Raw genomic sequence first — 21,939 nt, 5'->3', positions numbered from 1 at the left:
ATACCCCAAGCGACTTACAGCTGTAATCGCAGCAAAAGGTGGCGCTACAAAGTATTAACTTAAGGGGGCTGAATAATTTTGCACGCCCAATTTTTCAGTTTTTTATTTGTTAAAAAAGTTTGAAATATCCAATAAATTTCGTTCCACTTCATGATTGTGTCCCACTTGTTGTTGATTCTTCACAAAAAATTACAGTTTCATATCTTTATGTTTGAAGCCTGAAATGTGGCAAAAGGTCACAAAGTTCAAGGGGGCCGAATACTTTCGCAAGGCACTGTATATATATATATATATATATGGGATATATTTTAAATATATTTTAGTCTGTAATCCAATATATAAAAAAGGGGCCAATTTCTATATATGAAAAGTATAAGGATCATACTTTTCTACCCTAGATTAAAAATATATGTTTGTTCCATAATCGATACATAGCCATGCTGGGCCTATATTAAAAGAAAAAAAAAGTATTCCATTGGCTGACCAAGTAATGGCACTACCATGAGATTCCTGGTTTTGCTGAGCTGGGAACTTAATAGGTATTACAGCTTTGGTGTTTGCCCTCCTGTGGACTTGGGAGGAAAATCGTCTGGGTTTTGTTTACCTTAACGGGCCACATTCACCCCTACTGGTAGGAGGTTGCCTGCCCATCTCCTGGGTGTTATGGTGACATTGAAATTGGGCATTTCCAATTGGTGAGAAAAACAAGATTAAAATGATTAGACACTAAATAATAATAATAATAATAATAATAATAATAATAATAATAATAATAATAATAATAATAATAATAATAATAACAACAAACGGGAGTAAGTGAAACAACTATATTATAATTTGGTATTTAAATATCTTAAAATTAAATATTTTAATGATGTTTTCTTTGTTTTTCTTTGTATTTTTTGACATTTAAATTTGCAAATGTAGCGATTTTCATGACAGCTTGTTTTGTTATTTCTCAAAGATTCCAGGAACATCTTCAGTTGTTCAAAGAAAATGGACGCCATTACAGTGTTCAACCCAATCTTCTGGGCCAGAGACTATAAAAATTAAAACAAACGCGGGGACAGCAGAAATCAAACAGATTCGGGCCAGAAGAAAGACGGCTCGGATGTTAGTGGTTGTTCTGTTTGTGTTTGCGCTGTGCTATCTACCAATCAGCATCCTTAATATCCTGAAAAGGTAAGAATATTTTATATATGATTGATACTGTGATAATGTACAATCTAAAATCAGTTTCCAATCTAAAATGCTTCTACCCAAATAAAATAAATCCTCAACCAACTAAGTTTAATTTATTTAGACAACAGCTGTGAAAAAAAATTGGCCACTGTATTTTTCTTTCAAATGTAATACAGGAGACAGAAAATTGTGAGAATATTGTAAAAGTTACATACGTTGATATTACATATATTTAAGTGTTGAGGATTTTTTGTTTTTTTCATATTCGTCACTATGGAATCTGTCTTGCATTTATCCCAATCCAACGTCAGAATGACTGAGCAGATCACACTGTTACAAATGGCTCTGCGTTGCTAAGTGGATGCAAAGCTTGGTAAAGGAAAGTAATTCCCTGAATTGAGCTGTTTCAACTGCATTGTATTTTTTATATAAACAGAATACTATGAAGGTACATGGCATGATGTGTTTATTTCACTCAGGATGGCCGTTAATAAATTATTTGGGCTTCCTTATTTGTGGAATAACCACAGTATTCCGTTAACTTTCATGGAATTTATAAATCAACTATTTCAAGTACTTTTTTTTTTAAATTCTACACTATTTTCCTGTTAGTAAAATGTAATTTATAAAAAATGTCTACATATTTTTCCTTTGACAAAACACAACATTCCATGTGGGAAATGTTTTAACTTTATTGACAGTGGCATGCTTCATTTATTGATAGTCACTTTCATCAAACTGCAATGACTTTTGGAGAAGTATAATGATCAAATCTGGTCTAAAGTTTGTAACGCATTTGGTTTCTTTGATTTTATATACAGTATATATATATATATATATATATATATATATATATATATATATATATATATATATATATTATCAAAGAAACCAAAGCATCTAGCACCTAGCATTTACTGATTAATGAAGCGTTTCAACATACATAATCATGTTTATGAAGGGGTTCGTGAGAAATTACCATATGCCTTAAACAGGTTTGTGACAGTTTAAAAAAAAATGACACCAGAAATCCTCCACAAATGCATGATTACTTAGTACCCATAAAGTATGTGTTTGCACTGAATGATTAATCGTGTTCCTGACGCTATATCTATAGTAGTTAATATACCTCAAGCTCAAATAATAAGATCAGCTAAATCAATCATGAAGTGCATACAAAGAGGGCAAAAGAAAAATACTCTGGGCGCTAGATTGAACTGGGTGAACTCACCAAGCACCTCTTTAGGTGTGGTAGTGGGGTGCATGGGGGAATTGTCCAGCAAAATTAAGTATATTTGGTTATGGTCAAGATGAAAAATTAATCTGTAACAGCTAGGTAAATGTAGGTAAATCAACACCTTTACAAATGGAATTACATTTTCACATTATCGGCCCTTATTGTGAGGTTTGAGTGCTTATTTTGGTTATATTAGGCCATTGGAGATTTTAGAAAAGTTGTATTATTCATTAATGGAATTTCTGGCTTTCTACATTTATCTTATAGAGTATTTGGCACCTTTAACCATACGAATGACAGAGAAACTGTGTATGCCTGGTTTACATTTTCACACTGGTTGGTATATGCAAATAGTGCTGCAAACCCCATCATATATAATTTCCTTAGTGGTAAGTTTTTTTCTTGCTATGTTTGAGTGTTTTACAGTTGTTATACCGTGTGAAGTAAAACAGCTGCAGGCAAGGTTATCTTCCTGCTATGATGAAATATAGGGATCGGCACTTTCTCCAACAAGTATTAGGACTGATCAGTCAATGCTGAATGAGTGGGGATGGGACATTTGTTCTTCATTTGAACCCAACAAATTATGTAATGGTGAATGCCAAGACTGGTATTGTACCATATCAAATATCTCATTGAAATCTTTTGCATAAGCTTGAAGACGGAACGGTTATCTATTCAGAAAACAATTTAGTAAGCAAGCGGAGTGGGATATAACAGACAACAAATACCCCATCCCAATCATTCTGCATTTATTCATCTGTCCCAATACTTGTTGGTAAGTAGGTAGTGGATTTTAATAACCATACGGATAGTTTTCTGTGTACAGTATGTAATGTTGATAATTAATGTAGAAATTATGTAATAGCTTTCATGACAAATCCACCCATGTTCTCACTTCCCATTGTAACCTCCCAAAACTGTAATGATTAATTACCTTACCTGAATATTCACATATCTGTACAGTACATACATATTGTAACAGGTCAGTGGTGCAATAACACTCCCACATTGGCTAGAATGGGTTGCACTACACTGCCATCTGCCAGTTTCATGGCAATATAAATAATACAAATAACTGATCAGTCCAAAACCTTGACATGACTGTGTAAGAAAACTGATTTCCATTGAGTACTTTGTCAGTTTAGAATATTGTATTGTTACAAGTCAATTGTTTTTAAATCATAAAACCTCCATCAAATCTGTTATTTCCAGACTGTTAACGTGTTTCAATTTTATTTTAGGAAAGTTCAGAGAAGAATTTAAAGCAGCTTTCTCTTGCTGCTGTTTTGGAAGGAATCAACAAAGAGAAGAGCATCAGAGAAGAGGTCAAGCAAGCACAGACAGTCGGAAATCGCTGACTACACAAATCAGCAATTTTGATAACATTTCAAAGACATCAGAACACGTAATTCTAACAAGTATCACAACATATCGTACAAACAATGATGAGGAGAACATAAACTGGTAGCAAAGCATTATGGTTCTTCGCTGGGGATTCGCCGCATTGGCTTTGGCACTCCCGGGGTTGGGTATGTGGGATCGGCTTAGGCTGTCTCTCTTCACTGCTCTACAGTGACCCCTAAAGGCCAAGTGCCGGGTGAGCTTGGGGGTGGAGATTTGCTGGGCTGGTTTTTGTCCTCCAGAGGCCGGTAGCCAGCAGACATCCGCTCTCGAGTTACTGGGTGTAAAAAGACTGATTGGCTTGTGGGATCGGAGGACGCCCACTGAGCTGTGTGGGGAATCGCCGTGGTGAAGGAGAAATAATAATAATAATAATAATTGTGCATTCCAAATTGGGATAAAATCGGGGGTAAAATAATTGGAGATTCTAAATTTTAAAAATAAATTAAATTAAAAATGTGGTTAAGAGGCTAGCAGAGATGATGTGGGTCTGCCATTTGCTGGGATTTTTTAAATATTGCTGCCATTGATGTCAATGTGCAGAACAGGCAGGTTTGTTTTTATATTGATATATTGAAAATACAACCTCCATTTTAATATTAAAATGGAGGTTGTATTTTCAATATGTGTTTGTGTCTTCTCTTGTGAACTATACATCTTGATACACCAAAAACATAATTCAGCAGCATTCAGACAAACCAGTTATTTTCACGGTTGTAATGCTTGGTTTTCTGAAGTATTGTTTGTGTTTGTAAAAAATTCTTTACATCTAATATAAAATGAGTCTGTTTCAGATGTACAGTATATTAGTTTTAGAATGTTACTGAACAGGCTGTAGGGTTTACAGCAAAACACACTTTTTATCGTTGCTGCTTTGTGTGTTTTATGCATTCCCACAATATCTTTTCCAAAATAATCGCTTTTGTTTTGATATTTGATTCACGTCCTTGGTCAGTTTTGAACAGCTGTTTTAGTTATACAAGAGGAACTTATCATATAAATGTCAGCAGTCATCATAGACCGGTCTAGGGACTTTGTATTGAACAGCAGGGCCCTCCAATATGAATATTTATGTTTTGTCATCAAAATGTCGATTCAGTTTTTCATACATTTATAAACGGTATATAGACAGTGATATCTACTGTGGTTCAGTGAGTAGAGTTTTTGGTTAGTTTTTTTTTGTTAGTTGTATCTCATTTCGGTCCACTGCTGATGGAAATGAACAGGGCTTGCCACTTGATATAAATCAATAGTAATTATTAGTCAAACAATACTTACTTTTTAGAAAAAAAATCTAGTGACAAGACCACCTACAAAGTATGAGCCTGCTTCAGCAGAAAAAGTGTTCTTCAAAGATTGCACTGTTGTGGGTTTAAGGATTGTAAATATTTTAACTGATGAACTTTGCTTTGAATGGTCCTCTTTAATGCATATCCATAAATACGCTTCTATTGTCCAATGTGAAGCGATAATAAATGTTCAAAATTGATTTATGACCAAGACTGTGAAAATAAAAACATCAAAACAGTTGGTGTTATTTTGAAAATCATAATTCAGGAATATGTACATAACTGTTATTTATGTGTTGTGTTGTAAACTGGATACCCCCCTTCAGTTACACTTTAATTTATAAGGTTATCATTATTGTTGTTTATTTGTAATTGGTGCTTTATACTCTTTAGTGTAAAAACTTGAATATGTCTAAATAAAATACCATATATAATATATCTAACTTATTGTGACTTTATTATACATTCAGACTGCTTTGTATTGTAAGCATTTTATTATTTATATTGTGTTTCTGCTGTTGTAGTGTTTTGTTTACTATGCAATAAATCCATTTTAACTAGCACATGATTTTCTTTATATAGTATACATATGTTGACGTTTTGCTATGAGCTCATCAGAATGTAAACAATCGAGATGGACGGAAATGCATATTTAAAGAAGATTTAGGTGCTGATCAAAACAAAAACCTGTACAAGCAAGCATATACTTCATCCATATAGGTTTTCACTTCTTGTAAAAGGAGAAACTTAAAAGGAGAAGCTCGGGGTGGCGCAGTGATAGTGCTAGGACCCCTCCTCTTTCTTATCTATATGTTGAACTAGGAGGATGATTAACAAGCTTGTAAAATATGACAGTCGTGTGTATGCAGCAGAGGAACATTTTAAAAGGCAAATTGTTTGGTTATATAGTCAACATTTATAAAGATTATGATGAGGTTGTATAATGCACTGGCGAGACCTTATTTAGAATACGAGAGTTAGTTCTGGTGCTCACAAAACAAAACTGATATATGGTGGAGTCTAGCAAAGAGAAAAAACATGATTTATGACGCTGAAGGAACTGCATCTATCTAGAGCAAAGAAGGGTAAGGGGAGACTTGATTGATGTTTTTAAATCCTAAAAAAACAGTTAACTAGGCATTATTTAAAGCAAATCACATAAAGGAGGACCAAAGGGCATAGTTGAAAATTGAGTGGAGGCAGAGTTAGGTCAAGGTTAGACAGAAGCTGAGAATCAGAACAGAGGTAAAAGACAAGCCTCTGAGAGCATATCAGGTGAAGGCAGCTGGAGTATTGCAATAATTCCTTCTTACCTTGTATCTGCCATTTGGAGGCAAATGTATTGAGCCTTGTTCATATACATCAGCAGTGAGATCACAACTGTTTGAATTAGAACAAAATGACCAAATCAGAACTTAAATACTTAAATGAACATTTATTAACTGTTTTAAGTTTATAACTTGGATGTGTGTGTGTGTGTGTGTGTGTGTGTGAGTGTACAAAACTTTGTTCACTTGAAAATTAGACTGAAAGTTGTAATGCATATATTACAATAAGCAAACAAGTAATTAACAACTCAATGCTACTGTTTGATGGTACAAAAATGTGTGTTTTCCATTTCAGGTGGCATAACTAAATCAAAGCATGACTGACATCACTGCCTGGAGGCGTGTAATGGCTGGCTGGAATGAAATATGTACTCTGTGCTACAGACTTACTACAGCCAAAGAAGAAGAAGAAGAAGAAGAAGAAGAAGAAGAAGAGCTTATTAAGTCAAAATACAATACAAACAGATTTAAACGTGTGCAAAAATAGCTATTTAAAAAAATTACACAAAATAAAAATATATAACATTTATCATAGAAGTCAAAACATAAAATAACTGCTTTAGCAGATCCATTTATCTTCTGCTAGCCAGGCTTAAACGTGGCAAGCTTAGTTTAACGAGCAACAATGAGACAGTTAAACCAGGAATATTTCACTAAGTTATTTTTTAAACGGCAAGATTATCATGTATTTATTATACAAGAAACTTGGCTGAATGATCTGAAAATGAAGAATATTCATAATGTGCATAAACCACAACTCCGGCAAAAAAAGGAACGCTAATAACTTAATTCTAACTGAAAAAGAAGGGAAACAATTCGTACTGTATTGAGGCATTACAGCTCTCTATCAGGAGACAGCAACAGCTTTGAGTTTTACTGAAGGTGACGTTATTGTCAAGCCCTCCCTTGTCCTCGAGCACCGCGTGGGATGGTGCAGTCCACTTGAAAAGGTGCTGATAAACAGTATACGGAAGGTAGATTTAATTTCACAGGACGGTCATCATCGACATCAGCGATGAAATCCAGTCTGTACCTTGGTGAGTTTGTTCATTTATTTATTTATTTTTACTTTGATTTGAAAAAAAAAAATGCATGAAATTAACTTATTATGTACTCGTATTTCAATGCGCTGTTTTTATGATCTTCTGTAAAAGTATTAACACATTTTTATTCCGTGTACCTTTCTGCGTTGGTCTGTATTTCGTATAAAGCCGAAGCATTTTCAGAATTGTATTATGCTTAATAGTAGATAAACAATTATTTGTTTGATCTATATACTTGAAAAACATATGAGCTCTTAGCCATATACTGCAAACCACATTTTTTTCTGTCAAACAATTAAAATAAACGCCAAAATGTGTTTAAACTGTGTTGCATTCGATTGCTTTTAACTTTTACTTCAATTATTTTAACAACAATTAAAATATAAATATACGGTAGCGTTTCTATCACCATTTTCACATAGAAATGCAGCTACTGTGCCGTCTCTGAAACGTTTTATTAACGAGTGTAAAATACCCTTTCACACAGCCAAAGAGATCGCGCGAGTACAACTTTCAAACCTGTCAATCAACAGATTGTTCTCATGGCAACAATAGACTGTTCACTGACAAGACCTAACCCATGCACGCAGTGCTTAATTTGTAAAGAAAGATGTGCCGGGACGCAAGCAATGACACGAATAATACCGACCCTAAGAAGAGCATATTCAAAATCATAACACGTTTATTTAAAAGAGTATTGTACGTACTAGAGTTAGATATTTACAATCACGTATTCTACATTAAAAATAAAAAAAGTGCAGAAGGACGATATTGACGAAAAAACGCACCCAACACGAACATTGGTTTGACCCACGGTTTGCACTATTATCAGCGATGTGTAAGCAACAGAAGCTGCTGGTAGATTACAAAAACGATTAATTAAACTTTGGCTAGGTAGTTGTTAACTTAGTATGTTTTATTCTCTATTAATTAAATTATATTCATTGAAAAAGGCAAGAGAACCAGATTGTGATTATTTTTATTGTTTTGGTTTAATATAATATAGCAGGCTAATGTTCCTATTGAAGTAGGCTACAATATATTTTTTTTTCATTAAAAAGTTGCCGTTGTTCTTTGTTGAAATTAATGTTGAGCTTTCATATTTTATTGTATACTACTCATTTAATCAAACCAAGTAGTGTAAGACGTTGCTTGTATCGTTCATGACGTTTTTCAAATCAAGTAAGCTTATTTGTGTATAAAAAACGAGAACAGAGTTGCAGCCAGTGTCATCTTACTTAAAGGCACTCAAGCTGAAATCGTAAAGTAATTTAAAGGCACTCAAGCTGAAATCGTAAAGTAATTTAAAGTAGGCTACAAACGTGGCAGCGGACTGTCTCTCTTTAACGCGCACGCTTGGACTTGCAGACTTAATGCAACTGTGTTGAGATTTTAAAAAGAAAGCATTTTATGAGATTTTTAACTATAGGTCCCGGCACTATGACTCAAGCTCAGGCACAAATTAATCACTACGCTATAGTGACGTGGCATGTTGACTTTGAAACCACACCCACTATAGCGCTTCAGTGGCGGTATAGTCTTTCACACAGGCAGTTCTGACGGTTCAGTGCAGTCTCTGAAATACCACGCGAGGTGGTTAGAGACGGCATAAAATATGACGGTTCTGTGGCGGTATAAGCAATGCACACAGACCTATAAGCAGCTTCAGTGGCGGTTCTGAACCGTCATAACTCCTCTGTGTGAAAGCACCTTATGTGTCCTAATATAGTTCTCGTTTGCAATAGGTCTTTCACATTATTAATTTTGTTGAACTGTATTTAGTCAGTGTCCTATAAAGTCACAGCAGTTCAAACGCAACCAGTGATCAATGGTAACAGAAAGGGGCGTATTTTTTAACTACACGTTGGTGCATTATTTGTAAAGCTTAAGGGGTGCCTTAAGGATATAGAACTGGCTTGGTATATCTAAACAAGCAGGTAGATGTTTGCTTAACGTATGAGTTAAAGTGCACATAGAATACATATTACCAAGATATCAATATGTAAGGTCAACCCACACCAGACGCAATGCGATTTGTCCGGCGATAAAATTGTATTTTTGCTGCGTTTCACACCAGTGCCATGGCAAATTTCGCACCCGCCCCCCACCCTCTATAAAAAATATATTAACAAACGTTATTAATACGCCTCAATATAACAAAACAACCAGCAGTATTGCTGTGTCTGTATGAGACAAAATTTGTTAAAATGTGTTCACATTAGATTAGGGTTTTCAGTATAATGTTAGAAATAATAACTCAGTTACGCGTAAATATGTACATATATATATATCCATGTTTCAATTATGATACTGTAGCGGTCTCGGTTAACGCAGGCAGGCGCATCACACAGGGCGAGGCAATCCACACACAGGCGGAGGGCCGGCGCGAACCCGTGACCTCTCACACTAAAGCATAGCACCGATACCGCTGTACAACGGAGCCTGCTCCTTTGCCTGTAGGGTATATCGGGCTGATGTCTTCGTGTGTGCTCATGTCACCTACCAGCCCTGCTGCTGTCTTCCCCGTGCACGCTACAATACTATATCTAGTAATTAAACCATATTTTATGTTTTATTTGTTTTGCTGTAAAGGTTATGATAATTACACATGCAGATCCATGTAATGTAAAACATCCAGAGATGATAAATAACAAAAGCAAGAATAACAGTATCAACATTGTGATTAAATACTAATAAAAAACGCACAAATACATTTTAGTTTTTACTCTGTTTGAAAGGCAAGGTGATGTGATAGGTGACTCTCCTATCGTTGTATGAAAAAATCACACCTATATATTGTTATACAGTTAATAAAAATTTTGAATACATACTTTTCTACGGAAGCACATTGCTGCCATACATATATATATATATATATATGTATGGCAGCAATATATGGCATATATATATATATATATATATATATATATATATATATATATATATATATATATATATATATATATATATATATATATATATCACGTATTTACGTGATGACTATCACGTAATTTCGTGTTAGGGAATTATAACAAATTATCACGTAATTAGGTGAGAGGGAATTATCATGTAATTTCGTGAAAGGGATCATTTATGGGGGCTTTTTACAACCATGTTGTTTGAGTAGATTAGCTGTATAGTAACTCTAATAAGCACATGTACTGGCCTTACTCACGAGTAAATCCTTTAACAGCTTTGGGAAAACGTAACTTTGTGATCACATTTGTCCGTGCATAATGTTTATGCTTTTTTATAAACACGCTGTTAAATTAAATAAATGCTGTTTCTTTTCAGATATATTTTTGGTTGTACCATTCATTTACTAAGAGTATACAAACAAGTAACAAGTATCATATGACACCCTTGCAGAAATTTAATTTTAAGCAGGTGTCACTAGTACATGGAAATGAAAGACCACACAGTCATTCTGAATATAGAGAACGCTTCCATGCGACCCAGCGTTGCAGTACCATGTGTTAAGAATTATCACATGATTAGAAATTATCACGTAATTACGTGATAATTCCCTAATCATGAAATTATGTGATAATCATCACGTTATTATGTGATTATATATATATATATATATATATATATATATATATATATATATATATATATATATATATATATATATATATATATGGCAGCAATGCACGTCCGTACTTTTCAGAATACTTATTTCATTAAAGGTAAACTAATCATTTGTACAACTCCAGGTATTTTGATACTGCAAGAATCACCTTTTCTTCTGCCTTTGTTTACTGAAGTTTACAGACATCTGAGAACCAGCTTTTATTTATTTATTTATTAATTTATTTATTTATTTATTTATTTATTACTGTTATTTTTATTGTATTTGTTTTGATTTTATGTTCTGTTTTGAAAATGTATCTCCGGACGGAGGCTGAACTAATGTAAACGAGTTGCACGCATCTGATGCCTAAATAACTTCAGTATTTTAATTATTATTAGTGTACTTTCCCTATGTTTTCTTTGTTTCCGTGTGTGTAAAACGATTCATAATTATTTAGATGTAATTATTACTTTTATTACAATTTAGCTATTTTTATTGGTAGTATGTTTTTTGTCATACAGTAGCATACTGTAGTCTCAAGTTTTTTTTTCTGTTTGAATAATAATAAAAAAAAAAAACACACACTCAAATTGCTTTTATCACAAACAAAGATAATATTACGTTTCCAGGTTCATTTCACAGCTGACCTGCATTCTCCATTACAAAACCCTGTATAGCTCTGCGACTATACAAGCAATTTCAATTCTGATTTCTGATTTGAAATCCATGTAAAATTGTGCAGCTCCTATTTACTCTATTTCTCTATGGTGTTTAGAAAAAATAGTACATTTGTATGTTTTACAAATATTATTTATGATTATACAATTTTTTATATTTGTTTGGAGGCGTGGCTTATATATGAAAAAATATAACACATCCCACAACCAAACATACCGTATTATATCTTTGGAAAGGTCTATTTAATGCCTTTCTGTTGATATATTGAGTTTTAATTTCTGATTTACGGTTACCAAACTACAAGCGCTAACACAAAGTTGTCATATATTCACACCCAAATATGGTCATTCCCTTTAGGCGGCATAGGGTTAATTAGATAAGCTTTGCGACTGTGATTATTTTTCGCTAATGTTGTTCCTGAGAACCCTCTTAAAACGAGATGTATCTCAACCAAATGTCAAATAAATAACACACAAACAAAAAATAGAAATACGTAAATAGTGTTTGTTTTTTTGTTTGGTTTTTTTTTTCAGCTGTTTTGGTATGCTGCTGTCTGACTGAAATTTCAAGCCAGGCCACCGACTGTGAAAGGGTTAAAGAAAACTGTATTTCAGATTCAAGTGGATGCAGGGTAGCATGGGATTTACTGAATTTCTGCAATATGAGAGGTACAACTTTTTTTTTTTTTAGAATAAGAGGTATACATTAAAAAAAGAAACATTTTAATATGTTGCTGACATGCCTGCTGTTTGATTTAATGATCCAAATAGATCCAAAACAATAATTCAACAAAAGCAATACATGAAATCCATTAATTTATGAGACATTTCAGTAAAGTTAGACAGAACACAGCTGCAGGATGACATGGTTGCTCAAGTGGAGGTGGGAAAATCAATTACATTGTGGTTATCTGTAAAAAGGAGACAACATGATGGATTTGCATGGAACAGTAATACCATAAACTGTAGATGATAAAAACAAGGCACCAACATGGAGACACAATCTTAAGGGATAAAATGAAAAATGTGTGAAAAGAAAATTCATGCTAATACTAAAAAAAAAAAAAAGCATAATTCAATACTGGAGCAATGCAACTCAGAAATGTTTGTATTCATTATACAAAAGTAAACGAAATGTAAATAATCAACAACATGTGAAGCAACTTACCCTTTACATAAAGAACACCCATAGTTCTCAGGATCCCAACAGGGATAATAATATAGCGCTGTCTTTAAAGATAACGTGCTTTAATAAACACAGAAGGTACGATGGTGTTAAACTTTTGCCTTTAGATACAGTGCCTTGCAAAAGTATTCAGACCCCTGACCAATTCTCTCATATTACTGAATTACAAATGGTACATTGAAATTTCGTTCTTTTTGATATTTGATTTTAAAACACTGAAACTCAAAATCAATTATTGTAAGGTGACATTGGTTTTATGTTGGGAAATATTTTTAAAAACAATAAAAAACTGAAATATCTTGCTTGCATAAGTATTCAAACCCTGTGCTGTGGAAGCTCCCAGTTTACACCGATGAAAGAAATTGCCCTAACAAGGACACAATTACCTTACCATTGGCCACCTGTGAACCATTAAAGTTGCTGTCACATTTTCTGGATAAAAACCCCACTGTTGAAGGATCATTGGTCAGGCTGTGAATCTGAAGGAAAATGAAGACCAAAGAGCATTCTACAGAAGTTAGAGATAAAGTAATACAAATAAATATATTAGGGAAAGGGTACAAAATAATATCCAAGTGTTCGGATATCCCTGTGAGAACAGTTGGATCAATCATCAGGAAGTAGAAGCTGCATCACACCACCCAGGCACTGCCAAGAAAAGGCCGTCCCTCAAAACTCAGCGCTCAGACAAGAAGGAGACTTGTCAGAGAAGCCACAGAGAGGCCAACAATCACTTTGAAGGAGCTACAGAGTTCAGTGGCTGGGAGTGGAGTAATGGTGCACCAGTCAACCATATCAAGAGCACTGCATAACACTGGCCTGTATGGGAGGGTGGCAAGAAAGAAGCCGTTACTCAAAAAGTACCATCTGAAAGCACGTCTGGAGTTTGCCAGAAAGCATGAGTGACCCAGCTGCGATGTGGGAAAAGGTTTTGTGGTCAGATGAGACCAAGATAGAGCTTTTTGGCCAAAACTCAAAGCGCTATGTGTGGCGCAAACCTAAAACTGCCCATGCCTCAAGACACACCATCCCTACAGTGAAGTATGGTGGTGGCAGCATCATGCTGTGGGGATGCTTCTCATCAGCAGGGACTGGGCATCTTGTTAAAATTGAAGGAAGAATGGATGGACCAAAATATAGGGAAATACTGCAAGAGAATCTGCTTCAGTCCGCTAAAAAACTGAAGCTTGGGAGGAAATTCACCTTTCAGCAGGACAATGATCCCAAGCTCAAGGCCAAAGCAACATTGGAGTGGCTCAAGAACAAAAAGGTGAATGTCCTACAGTGGCCCAGTCAAAGTCCTGATCTCAATCCCATTGAGAATCTGTGGCACTATTTGAAAATTGCGGTCCACAAGTGTCGTCCAACCAACCTGAACAACCTGGAGCAAATCTGCCAAGAAGAATGGGCCAAAATCACTCCGACACTGTGTGCAAAGCTGGTACATACTTACCCCAAAAGACTTAAAGCAGTTATTGCAGCGAAAGGTGGCTCTACCAAATATTAATGTGTGGGGGTTGAATACTTATGCAAGCAAGATATTTCAGTTTTTTTATTTTTCTTAAAAGTACTTCCCAACATAAAACCAATGCAACCTTACAATAATTGATTTTGAGTTTCAGTGTTTTAAAATAAAATATCAAACAGAGCAAAATTTCAATGTACCATTTGTAATTCAGTAATATGAGAGAATTGGTCAGGGGTCTGAATACTTTTGCAAGGCACTGTAAATCCATATTTGCATCTTGTTCTTTTTGAATGAATTGGGACATTCACAAACAACAAACTTAACCAACAACCAAAAGTAAGGCTGCAAAGTATTAAAGCAATTAGTGCCTTAGAAAATAGCTGTTTTCTAGCTAAACAACACTCATGTATCTCCGCACTGATCCTCACTGTATTAAAACTTAAAGAGCTTATGTAATACAGAGTAAGGCCTATGTGATACACAGAGCTTGTGGAACGTGTGTCTGTCAACATGGAAAGAGCTGATAAAAACCTTACGGGGAAACTGCACCTGTTCAAATCTAGGGAGAAAAAGACATTGGGGAGTTTGGAATAATCATTTCAATAACACCTGTGTGCAAAATGTCATTCTATATTATTATTATTATTATTATTATTATTATTATTATTATTATTATTATTATTATTATTATTATTATAGCAGAAGTAGAAGAAGACATCAAACTTCAATGGGAATCAAGTGCTCTTGCCAAATCTGGTAACTTACATTTTTAAATCATTCTTTATGTAAACATAGCTAACAAAACACGTAGGAGTCTATTCGAGTGATCTTAACAGTGACTAAATATTGATAAAAAGCTACCTGTGTATTTTTCATTTTCATGTTCCTACTGCACCTCATGATGCTCCCCATCACCCTTTTAATGTATCGGCAACAAACACAGTGCAGCAGAGAAATACTTAAAATAAAGATATTCACATCCAGCCAAACAATAATGAGAAGGACCGTAGAATGTAATCAGAATTCATCATTTGTTTTGGATGGGCACTGCCCAAAACCAATTAGTGAAATGTGTTTTGTGTGACAATACATTCTGTCCCATACATTATTACATTTATATTCGAACAAACTGTGAAATAAGGTAGGAGATAATTCTGATATATACATTTCAGGGCAGCAGTATTTAGGTTCACCATGGTTTAGATCATTAAAATAGACCTACAGTGTATGCATATGTTTTTCTTTTGTATCTACAAGTTAGAACAGAGCCTTTGTGAGTTTATGAATAGCTATAATTAATTTAGAAACCTCTTAAGACTTTGAGGTATGATAACAATTGTTGAACGTACCTTTATCTTTATTAAAGAGTAAGTGGGTGGTCTTTGTAATCATTCTGAGAGATTTTAGGTGGTGGTAGTCCAATATGGATTTATACTCAATTTTCTCTAAATTGTCTTTATCTGCCCGAGCTTGCTTTGAACTCGAGCTAGAGGTCAGCCTTCCTTGTTCCATTCAAACCATGTAGCAATGTGACCTTTCAGCTCTCCCACCAATAGATTTAGAGAAGTAAATATATAATAACTCAATACTGGAATCAGATCCGCTCACAATTATTATGGACACCTTAAAAAAATAAGCGAAATGTTAAAAAGAAAATTACATTTGAAGCTGTTTACTCTTTAGCATAGTTGTCTTTAAAATGTCAGCATGTTTCAAATTGAAATTGATTTAGAAACCTTGGTTAGCACTCCTTTAATAAAATGTTGTCATTTCTGATTGGTTTGCAACAGTGCATTTTGCACCTCAAATTATGTCATAAAGAAAATGCAATAAAACGATCAATACTAACAATGAAAATAAAAAAAAAAGTCGCTATGTGTTTCAAATGTATTGCTGTTAACCATATTATACATATTATATCGTTTGTCTCCTAGAGCATGGAAGTTCCAGATCCTGTTTGGAAATGACGATGCTCTGTATCCAGGATGAAATATGTAATCGGCTGCTGGTGCCTCAGATAAAAGCATGTTCTGAAAATCAAAATAAGTGCAATGCTACCCAGTGTCAGAGAGCAGTGCAGAAGTTTTATGACAATCTACCACCAAAGGTTGCAGGAATGCTGGTCTTTTGTGATTGTGGTCCTTCAGATGAGCCTTGTCAACAAGTACTGGGCGTTCTTCATGCTCGGTTATGTTCAGGAGACAGAGATCTACCCCCAACATGTCTTGAAGTGATAGACAAATGCATGGAAGATACATTTTGCAGGTTTGCAAAAAAAAATAAAAATGCAGTATTCAATAAGCACTTTCCAGCATCAGTGTTCCCCAAAAATCTACTAACATTGTGAATGCATTGTCTAACAGGCAGATCTTATTATTATTATTATTATTATTATTATTATTATTATTATTATTATTATTATTATTATTATTATTTATTTCTTAGCAGGTGCCCTTATCCAGGGCGACTTACAATTGTTACAAGATATCACATTATTTTTACATACAATTACTTTATTTTTTACACATTATTTTTACATACAATTACCCATTTATACAGTTGGGTTGTTACTGGAGAAATCTAGGTAAAGTACCTTGCTCAAGGGTACAGCAGCAGTGTCCCCCACCTGGGATTGAACCCACGACCGGTCAAGAGGCCAGAGCCCCAACCACTACTCCACACTGCTGCCCCAATTTACTGTTTAAAATCTAAATTGTATCTTGGTATTTTACTTACTTTTTAAGACTAAAATACAGTAAATAGACTCTCACACACTGTTCAAGGTCTGTCAAGGTCCCCTTCTCTTTAAACTATGGCAATGTTTAGGCCCTTCTACTTGTGTTTAAGAGTGGTCTTGAGAGCAAAGGTACAGTACTGCTGTTATCAGGAAATACTCGCCTGGCCTTGATGCATCGTTTTAGACAATTCCAGCCAGGGAAATAGATCTAAATTTGGTATAATGTTGTAGTAGTGATGTGTGGACTTAATAACATCAGTTCACATGTGTAAGTTCAGATGGTAATGCTGTAGTATGTGATACTATTGAATATTTCCCATTAAATTGGATATTACCGATAATCGTTGAAGTTTAGAAGTTCTCAAAGTACAATAGAATATAGACCTTATAGTGGACCAATATGTTGCATACAACCTGATTGTTACACACTATATTACAATTTCTATTCAGACAGAGGGTAGGTTTCCAGTGTTTGAAATACCTGTACACCCATACAATAGGTGCAACACTATAATTATTTATTATAGGGAATAACTGCTAATAACAACAATACTTTATTTATATTTTACTTGTAATCCTCAGGGAGAGATACAAACTACTCCAGTCAAAGTGCTGGGGAGATGGAGATGGATTATGTCATGATGATGATAATGATGAAGACTGTTTAGTAGCTCCAGCTGAAGAGGGCACGGCATGTACGAGATATAAGGAATGTAGAGCAGCTTACATTGGCACAAGGGGAACCTTCCTTCAAGTTCCTTGCATTTGCAATGGTTTGCAAAATACAGAACAATCAACATGCAAACGGTTCCAAAACATGCTTCGCCACAGGGCCTGCTACAGTAAGTTTAAGAATGCTTTATTAATTATTATTTCCACCGTACATTGTCAAACGTGCATTAAGCATCAGGTGCTGAATCTTGATTCCGATGCTCAAGGCTTAATTATATGTATCTTTTTTAACTGATATGGTTGACTCAGAGGTGACCGTTGAGGTTGATGAAGCTGTGTAATACACTGATGGGATTGCATTTACAGTATAGTGAGTTCAGTTCTGGTCCCCACAATACAAAAAGGACAAGTGACCTTGGAGAGTCCATCTTAGGGCAACCAAGGCTTAAAAGAATGAGCTATAGAGAAGTTGTGGAAACTGAATCAGTTTGCCTAATACAAAGGAGAATTAGGGGAACATATTGAAAGGAGTTGACCTAACCAATACTTTAAGTGGTGCACAGAAACCAGGACGAGAGGACACAGTTGGAAATTAAGTTGAGAAGACACTTCATTACACCAAGGGTATAGAATGGGTTACCTAGCAATGTTGTTCATGCTGAATCATAGGGATCCTTTACATCAACCAGCTACTGGGAACCAGACAAGCACGGATCGTTTGAATGGCCTCATTTCATTCATATTTTTTATTATTAAATATTCCCTTAAGTGTCCTGGGTTTTGTAATACATCCCATCAAGCTCTGTATTCAGCACAGTTTAAAGATCATCTGAAATACAAATTCCACATTGCACAGATGCAACAGATAATGTGTGGAATAGGTGGAAAAGTCCAAATGAAATCCGTTAAACCAAAATAACAAGCATAAAATAAATGCTTTATTTACAAAGGGTAAAAAAATAACTGGTACACCGTTGTTGTTCCTTTATGATACAATTTCGATGTACCTGCTTTTTGAGGCGGTTATTACTGTATGATACTTTATCCAAAATGTTACCATAATCAGATTAAACACAGTAATAAACTTCATTCCAATTTAATTCATATAGAAGTTATCTAAAGTAAACACCAATTCATGTAACATTCTACACATGTTCATTCAAGATTAATTATTAATGTTAGGATTGACAAGAGGCTGTGCTTCATGTGAATTCAGAAGATCCTTTGTAAGTTAATATGCTATTGCACTTATCTAAGGGTCCGTATTATCACCTGGAACAGAGAAATAAAAAGCATGCTTTGGATCGAAGTATGTCTTTAGTCTTGTCTAATATACTTACATTTTTACTACAGGTATACATGTGTTATAACAGCTGTGTAGTTAACATATTAACAACAATAATGTTTATTGTATTTTAGCTCATGTTTCCTATCCTACAAGTGCACATATTCCACCATCCAGAGGTACTCTCGAGACAGAGTTCACAACAACAGGATTTTATTCTTTATTTACTGGTAAGCATTACAGGTCTAATGTATTTGTCAAGTTGATATTGCACAATTTCAGATTCACCTCATTTTGCTTAATATTACCATCAATATTTTTTTTTTGTTAAGAAGATTAAAAAGATTGTAGCGATAAAACTGACATTAACACACAAACTTTTTTTTTTAAATGCTATAAATGTGTTTTTTTTGCAAGACACCCCTCTATTTGTACAGTTTTATGCAGTAAAACACAAATATATGAGCTCTGATGTTAACTTACAGCAAGTAAAATCACAGGAAGAAAAGTCTATCTATCTATCTTATCAATGTGGCTTTACTTTTGTCTTGTTAGCACATTGAAAAGTTGTCAATTTTGAACATCCTGTACAGTACTTAAATGTGACATATCGAAGTGTAACATGAAATACTGTACTACTGTTATGGCTTCCGATAGACTTGTGCGATCTCATTTTGTAGTTTCTTAGATAACATGATGTTAAATAAGATATCTAAATGATGTTGATATTATTATGTTCATATTTTTTTTTTATTTATGTCTCAATCCTAAAATTCTAGGTAATGCAAAATTTGTGGCCATAGCTGTATAGCTGTTCTTCACATAAACATATTTCAAATGTCCATTTCCAGGTACAGTGATCTGCATCATTGCCTACATCATAATTATAATACTGGTGTCTGGTGTTATCATGTTGATTTTGCACAAAACAAGGTAGGCTTTTATGATAATATTAATTGACATGCTATTTATTTACTAAAATATTTTACACCCCAGGGGGTTATGTGTCTATATAAAAGGTTAAAGGTTAATAAATAAACTGAGGACAATTTACCCATGTCACACATTTACTATAGAGTGGGTAATCTACCTGCAGTTTTCCTAGAGCAGAACATATACAGTGGTTGCCAAAACCAGCTATAAAAATGAGAAATATAGTGCGATAAAACTGAAGTCAATGCAATATGCCCTGTTTAGTTAACCTGCCTTGCGTCTTTGCACGCTAAAGGGCGTTAAATGATTAGAAACTGGTTTGTTACAGATTAGTACAGAAATACAGCGTTTCACCAGTGGGTGTCATGCGCTGAAGCTTGTGAATACCAGAAGCACAAAGCTTACATGGAGTTAAAGTCATTTTTATACTGTACTGTACGATTGCAGTAACAGTTTGAATATGCCGAAGCCTACAGTATATCAAGAAGTTAAGCAGTGCTTTCACTGAAGAGAGGGATAAAAGCAGCATGTTACAGCCCAAACAGAAAATAGTTCTGGTGATATTATATAAATGAACCATAGAGGCTGAGTCAGTGGGTGCTCTTGGGGTAGAGCATGCACTGGAAAAATAGGGGACGAGGAAACGTTGCCTAATAGTAAAAAAAAAAGTTTTGTTAAAATGTGTATGCACACCAACAGAAAGCAGACCAAATAAATAAATATCCTGCTTCTCATCTGATGTTTTTGCAACCTACAGTAGTTATAAATACAAATATGCAACATTTTAAATCGCACTGCGACAGTATCGCGACAGGTAAATAGCTGGTTTTGGCTGCAAAAGAATGTCCTTCTGTAAGATTTATTTATTTACACCGACACAGCAAAAATGAAACAATTATTATTTCATAGTCACCATTCCTGAATGTGATCTGAGGAAACCTATTAGTGAATTGTGAACAGGGACATGAATCTGATCAGATTGTAATCAACCCGTTCAATAGACCATTACCAGGAAATTCTATCTCATTCAGCAGAGGGAATTCCTACTCTGCTAGTAGTAAACGATTCAATGGGCTGATTGTAACCTGTTAAAATGAATGTCAGTGTAAAGCAGGTAAGATTACTGACTGTTTTACTTACATTTTATTTACATTGTACTTTCTTACTACTTAAAACTTTGTACAGTGTAATCGGAAATGATTTATCTTGACTCCTTATCTTCTATTTAGAGTCTGTAGAACATCTGACAGAACCCGATATCTTCCACCTGTTGACACAATTGATTGTCCTGTGGTATACTGAAGTAATTGTTGATTTGACTTATGTTGACTAACCTTGTAAGTAATTTTGTGTTATGCATTTGGTGCCAATATTTTATTATTCATTAGTAATTGTATTTAAATATTGAAGCATTATTTATAGATCTGTCTCAGGAATGTAAAATCCTGTGCCAGTGGGGCTGCTTTTAAATATAAAATGAATGATTCCTGTGCTTTTGATTAAACATTTGTAACTGCATGTGTTTAATGCAATTGTTAATAAAAAGTAATATATGTTGTAAATTTAGATATACTTGAAGAAATAAAAACATTAAAGTAAATGGTAGGAACGTATAGCTTGTTGCTGCCTCGTGTTCTGTTCATCACATTAAACGTCATGATCTATGCCACACATTGAAAGAAGACATGCTTTACAGTAAGTATGACTTCTTAACTTAAACTGATAACTTTTATTTGTATACTTGCCATAGAAGTTGTTGTCTGAATCCAGTTTATTTTGTAGTGTTATATCATGCTATCAAAGTAGGTAACCCTGTTTATCAATCACTAATGATCCTGCATGCAGGACCCTGGAACTAGGATACACAAATGGTTGGTTGTCCAATCGCTCAGGTTAAAGTCTGTTTCTCAAGACCAGTCAA

General features: G+C 34.5%; 2 protein-coding genes across 2 annotated transcripts in view; both read left to right on the top strand.

The window, feature by feature from the left end:
* The window catches only part of LOC117403187 (orexin receptor type 2-like), a 32,560-nt gene extending 28,190 nt beyond the window's left edge, over positions 1–4,370 (top strand). Inside the window, exons 5-7 of the mRNA XM_034005188.3 lie at positions 965–1,182; positions 2,687–2,808; positions 3,664–4,370. Of these exons, the coding sequence (XP_033861079.2) occupies positions 965–1,182; positions 2,687–2,808; positions 3,664–3,890 (567 nt within the window). The 3' untranslated portion in view covers positions 3,891–4,370. The remainder of the gene's footprint in view (positions 1–964; positions 1,183–2,686; positions 2,809–3,663) is intronic.
* A 2,976-nt stretch (positions 4,371–7,346) lies between these two features.
* Positions 7,347–21,939, top strand: LOC131737112 (GDNF family receptor alpha-like). The gene is made up of 8 exons (XM_059023968.1): positions 7,347–7,477; positions 12,272–12,406; positions 15,091–15,147; positions 16,326–16,656; positions 17,711–17,970; positions 19,220–19,315; positions 19,937–20,018; positions 21,248–21,939. The coding sequence occupies exons 1-8, from the start codon at positions 7,456–7,458 to the stop codon at positions 21,318–21,320; spliced, it is 1,056 nt and encodes a 351-aa protein (XP_058879951.1). The 5' UTR covers positions 7,347–7,455; the 3' UTR covers positions 21,321–21,939.

The sequence above is a fragment of the Acipenser ruthenus genome, chromosome 5 (assembly GCF_902713425.1).
Source record: "Acipenser ruthenus chromosome 5, fAciRut3.2 maternal haplotype, whole genome shotgun sequence".
NCBI lineage: Eukaryota > Metazoa > Chordata > Actinopteri > Acipenseriformes > Acipenseridae > Acipenser > Acipenser ruthenus.
The sequence above is the reverse complement of the archived record's forward strand: the minus strand, read 5'-3'. Positions and strand labels throughout refer to the sequence as shown.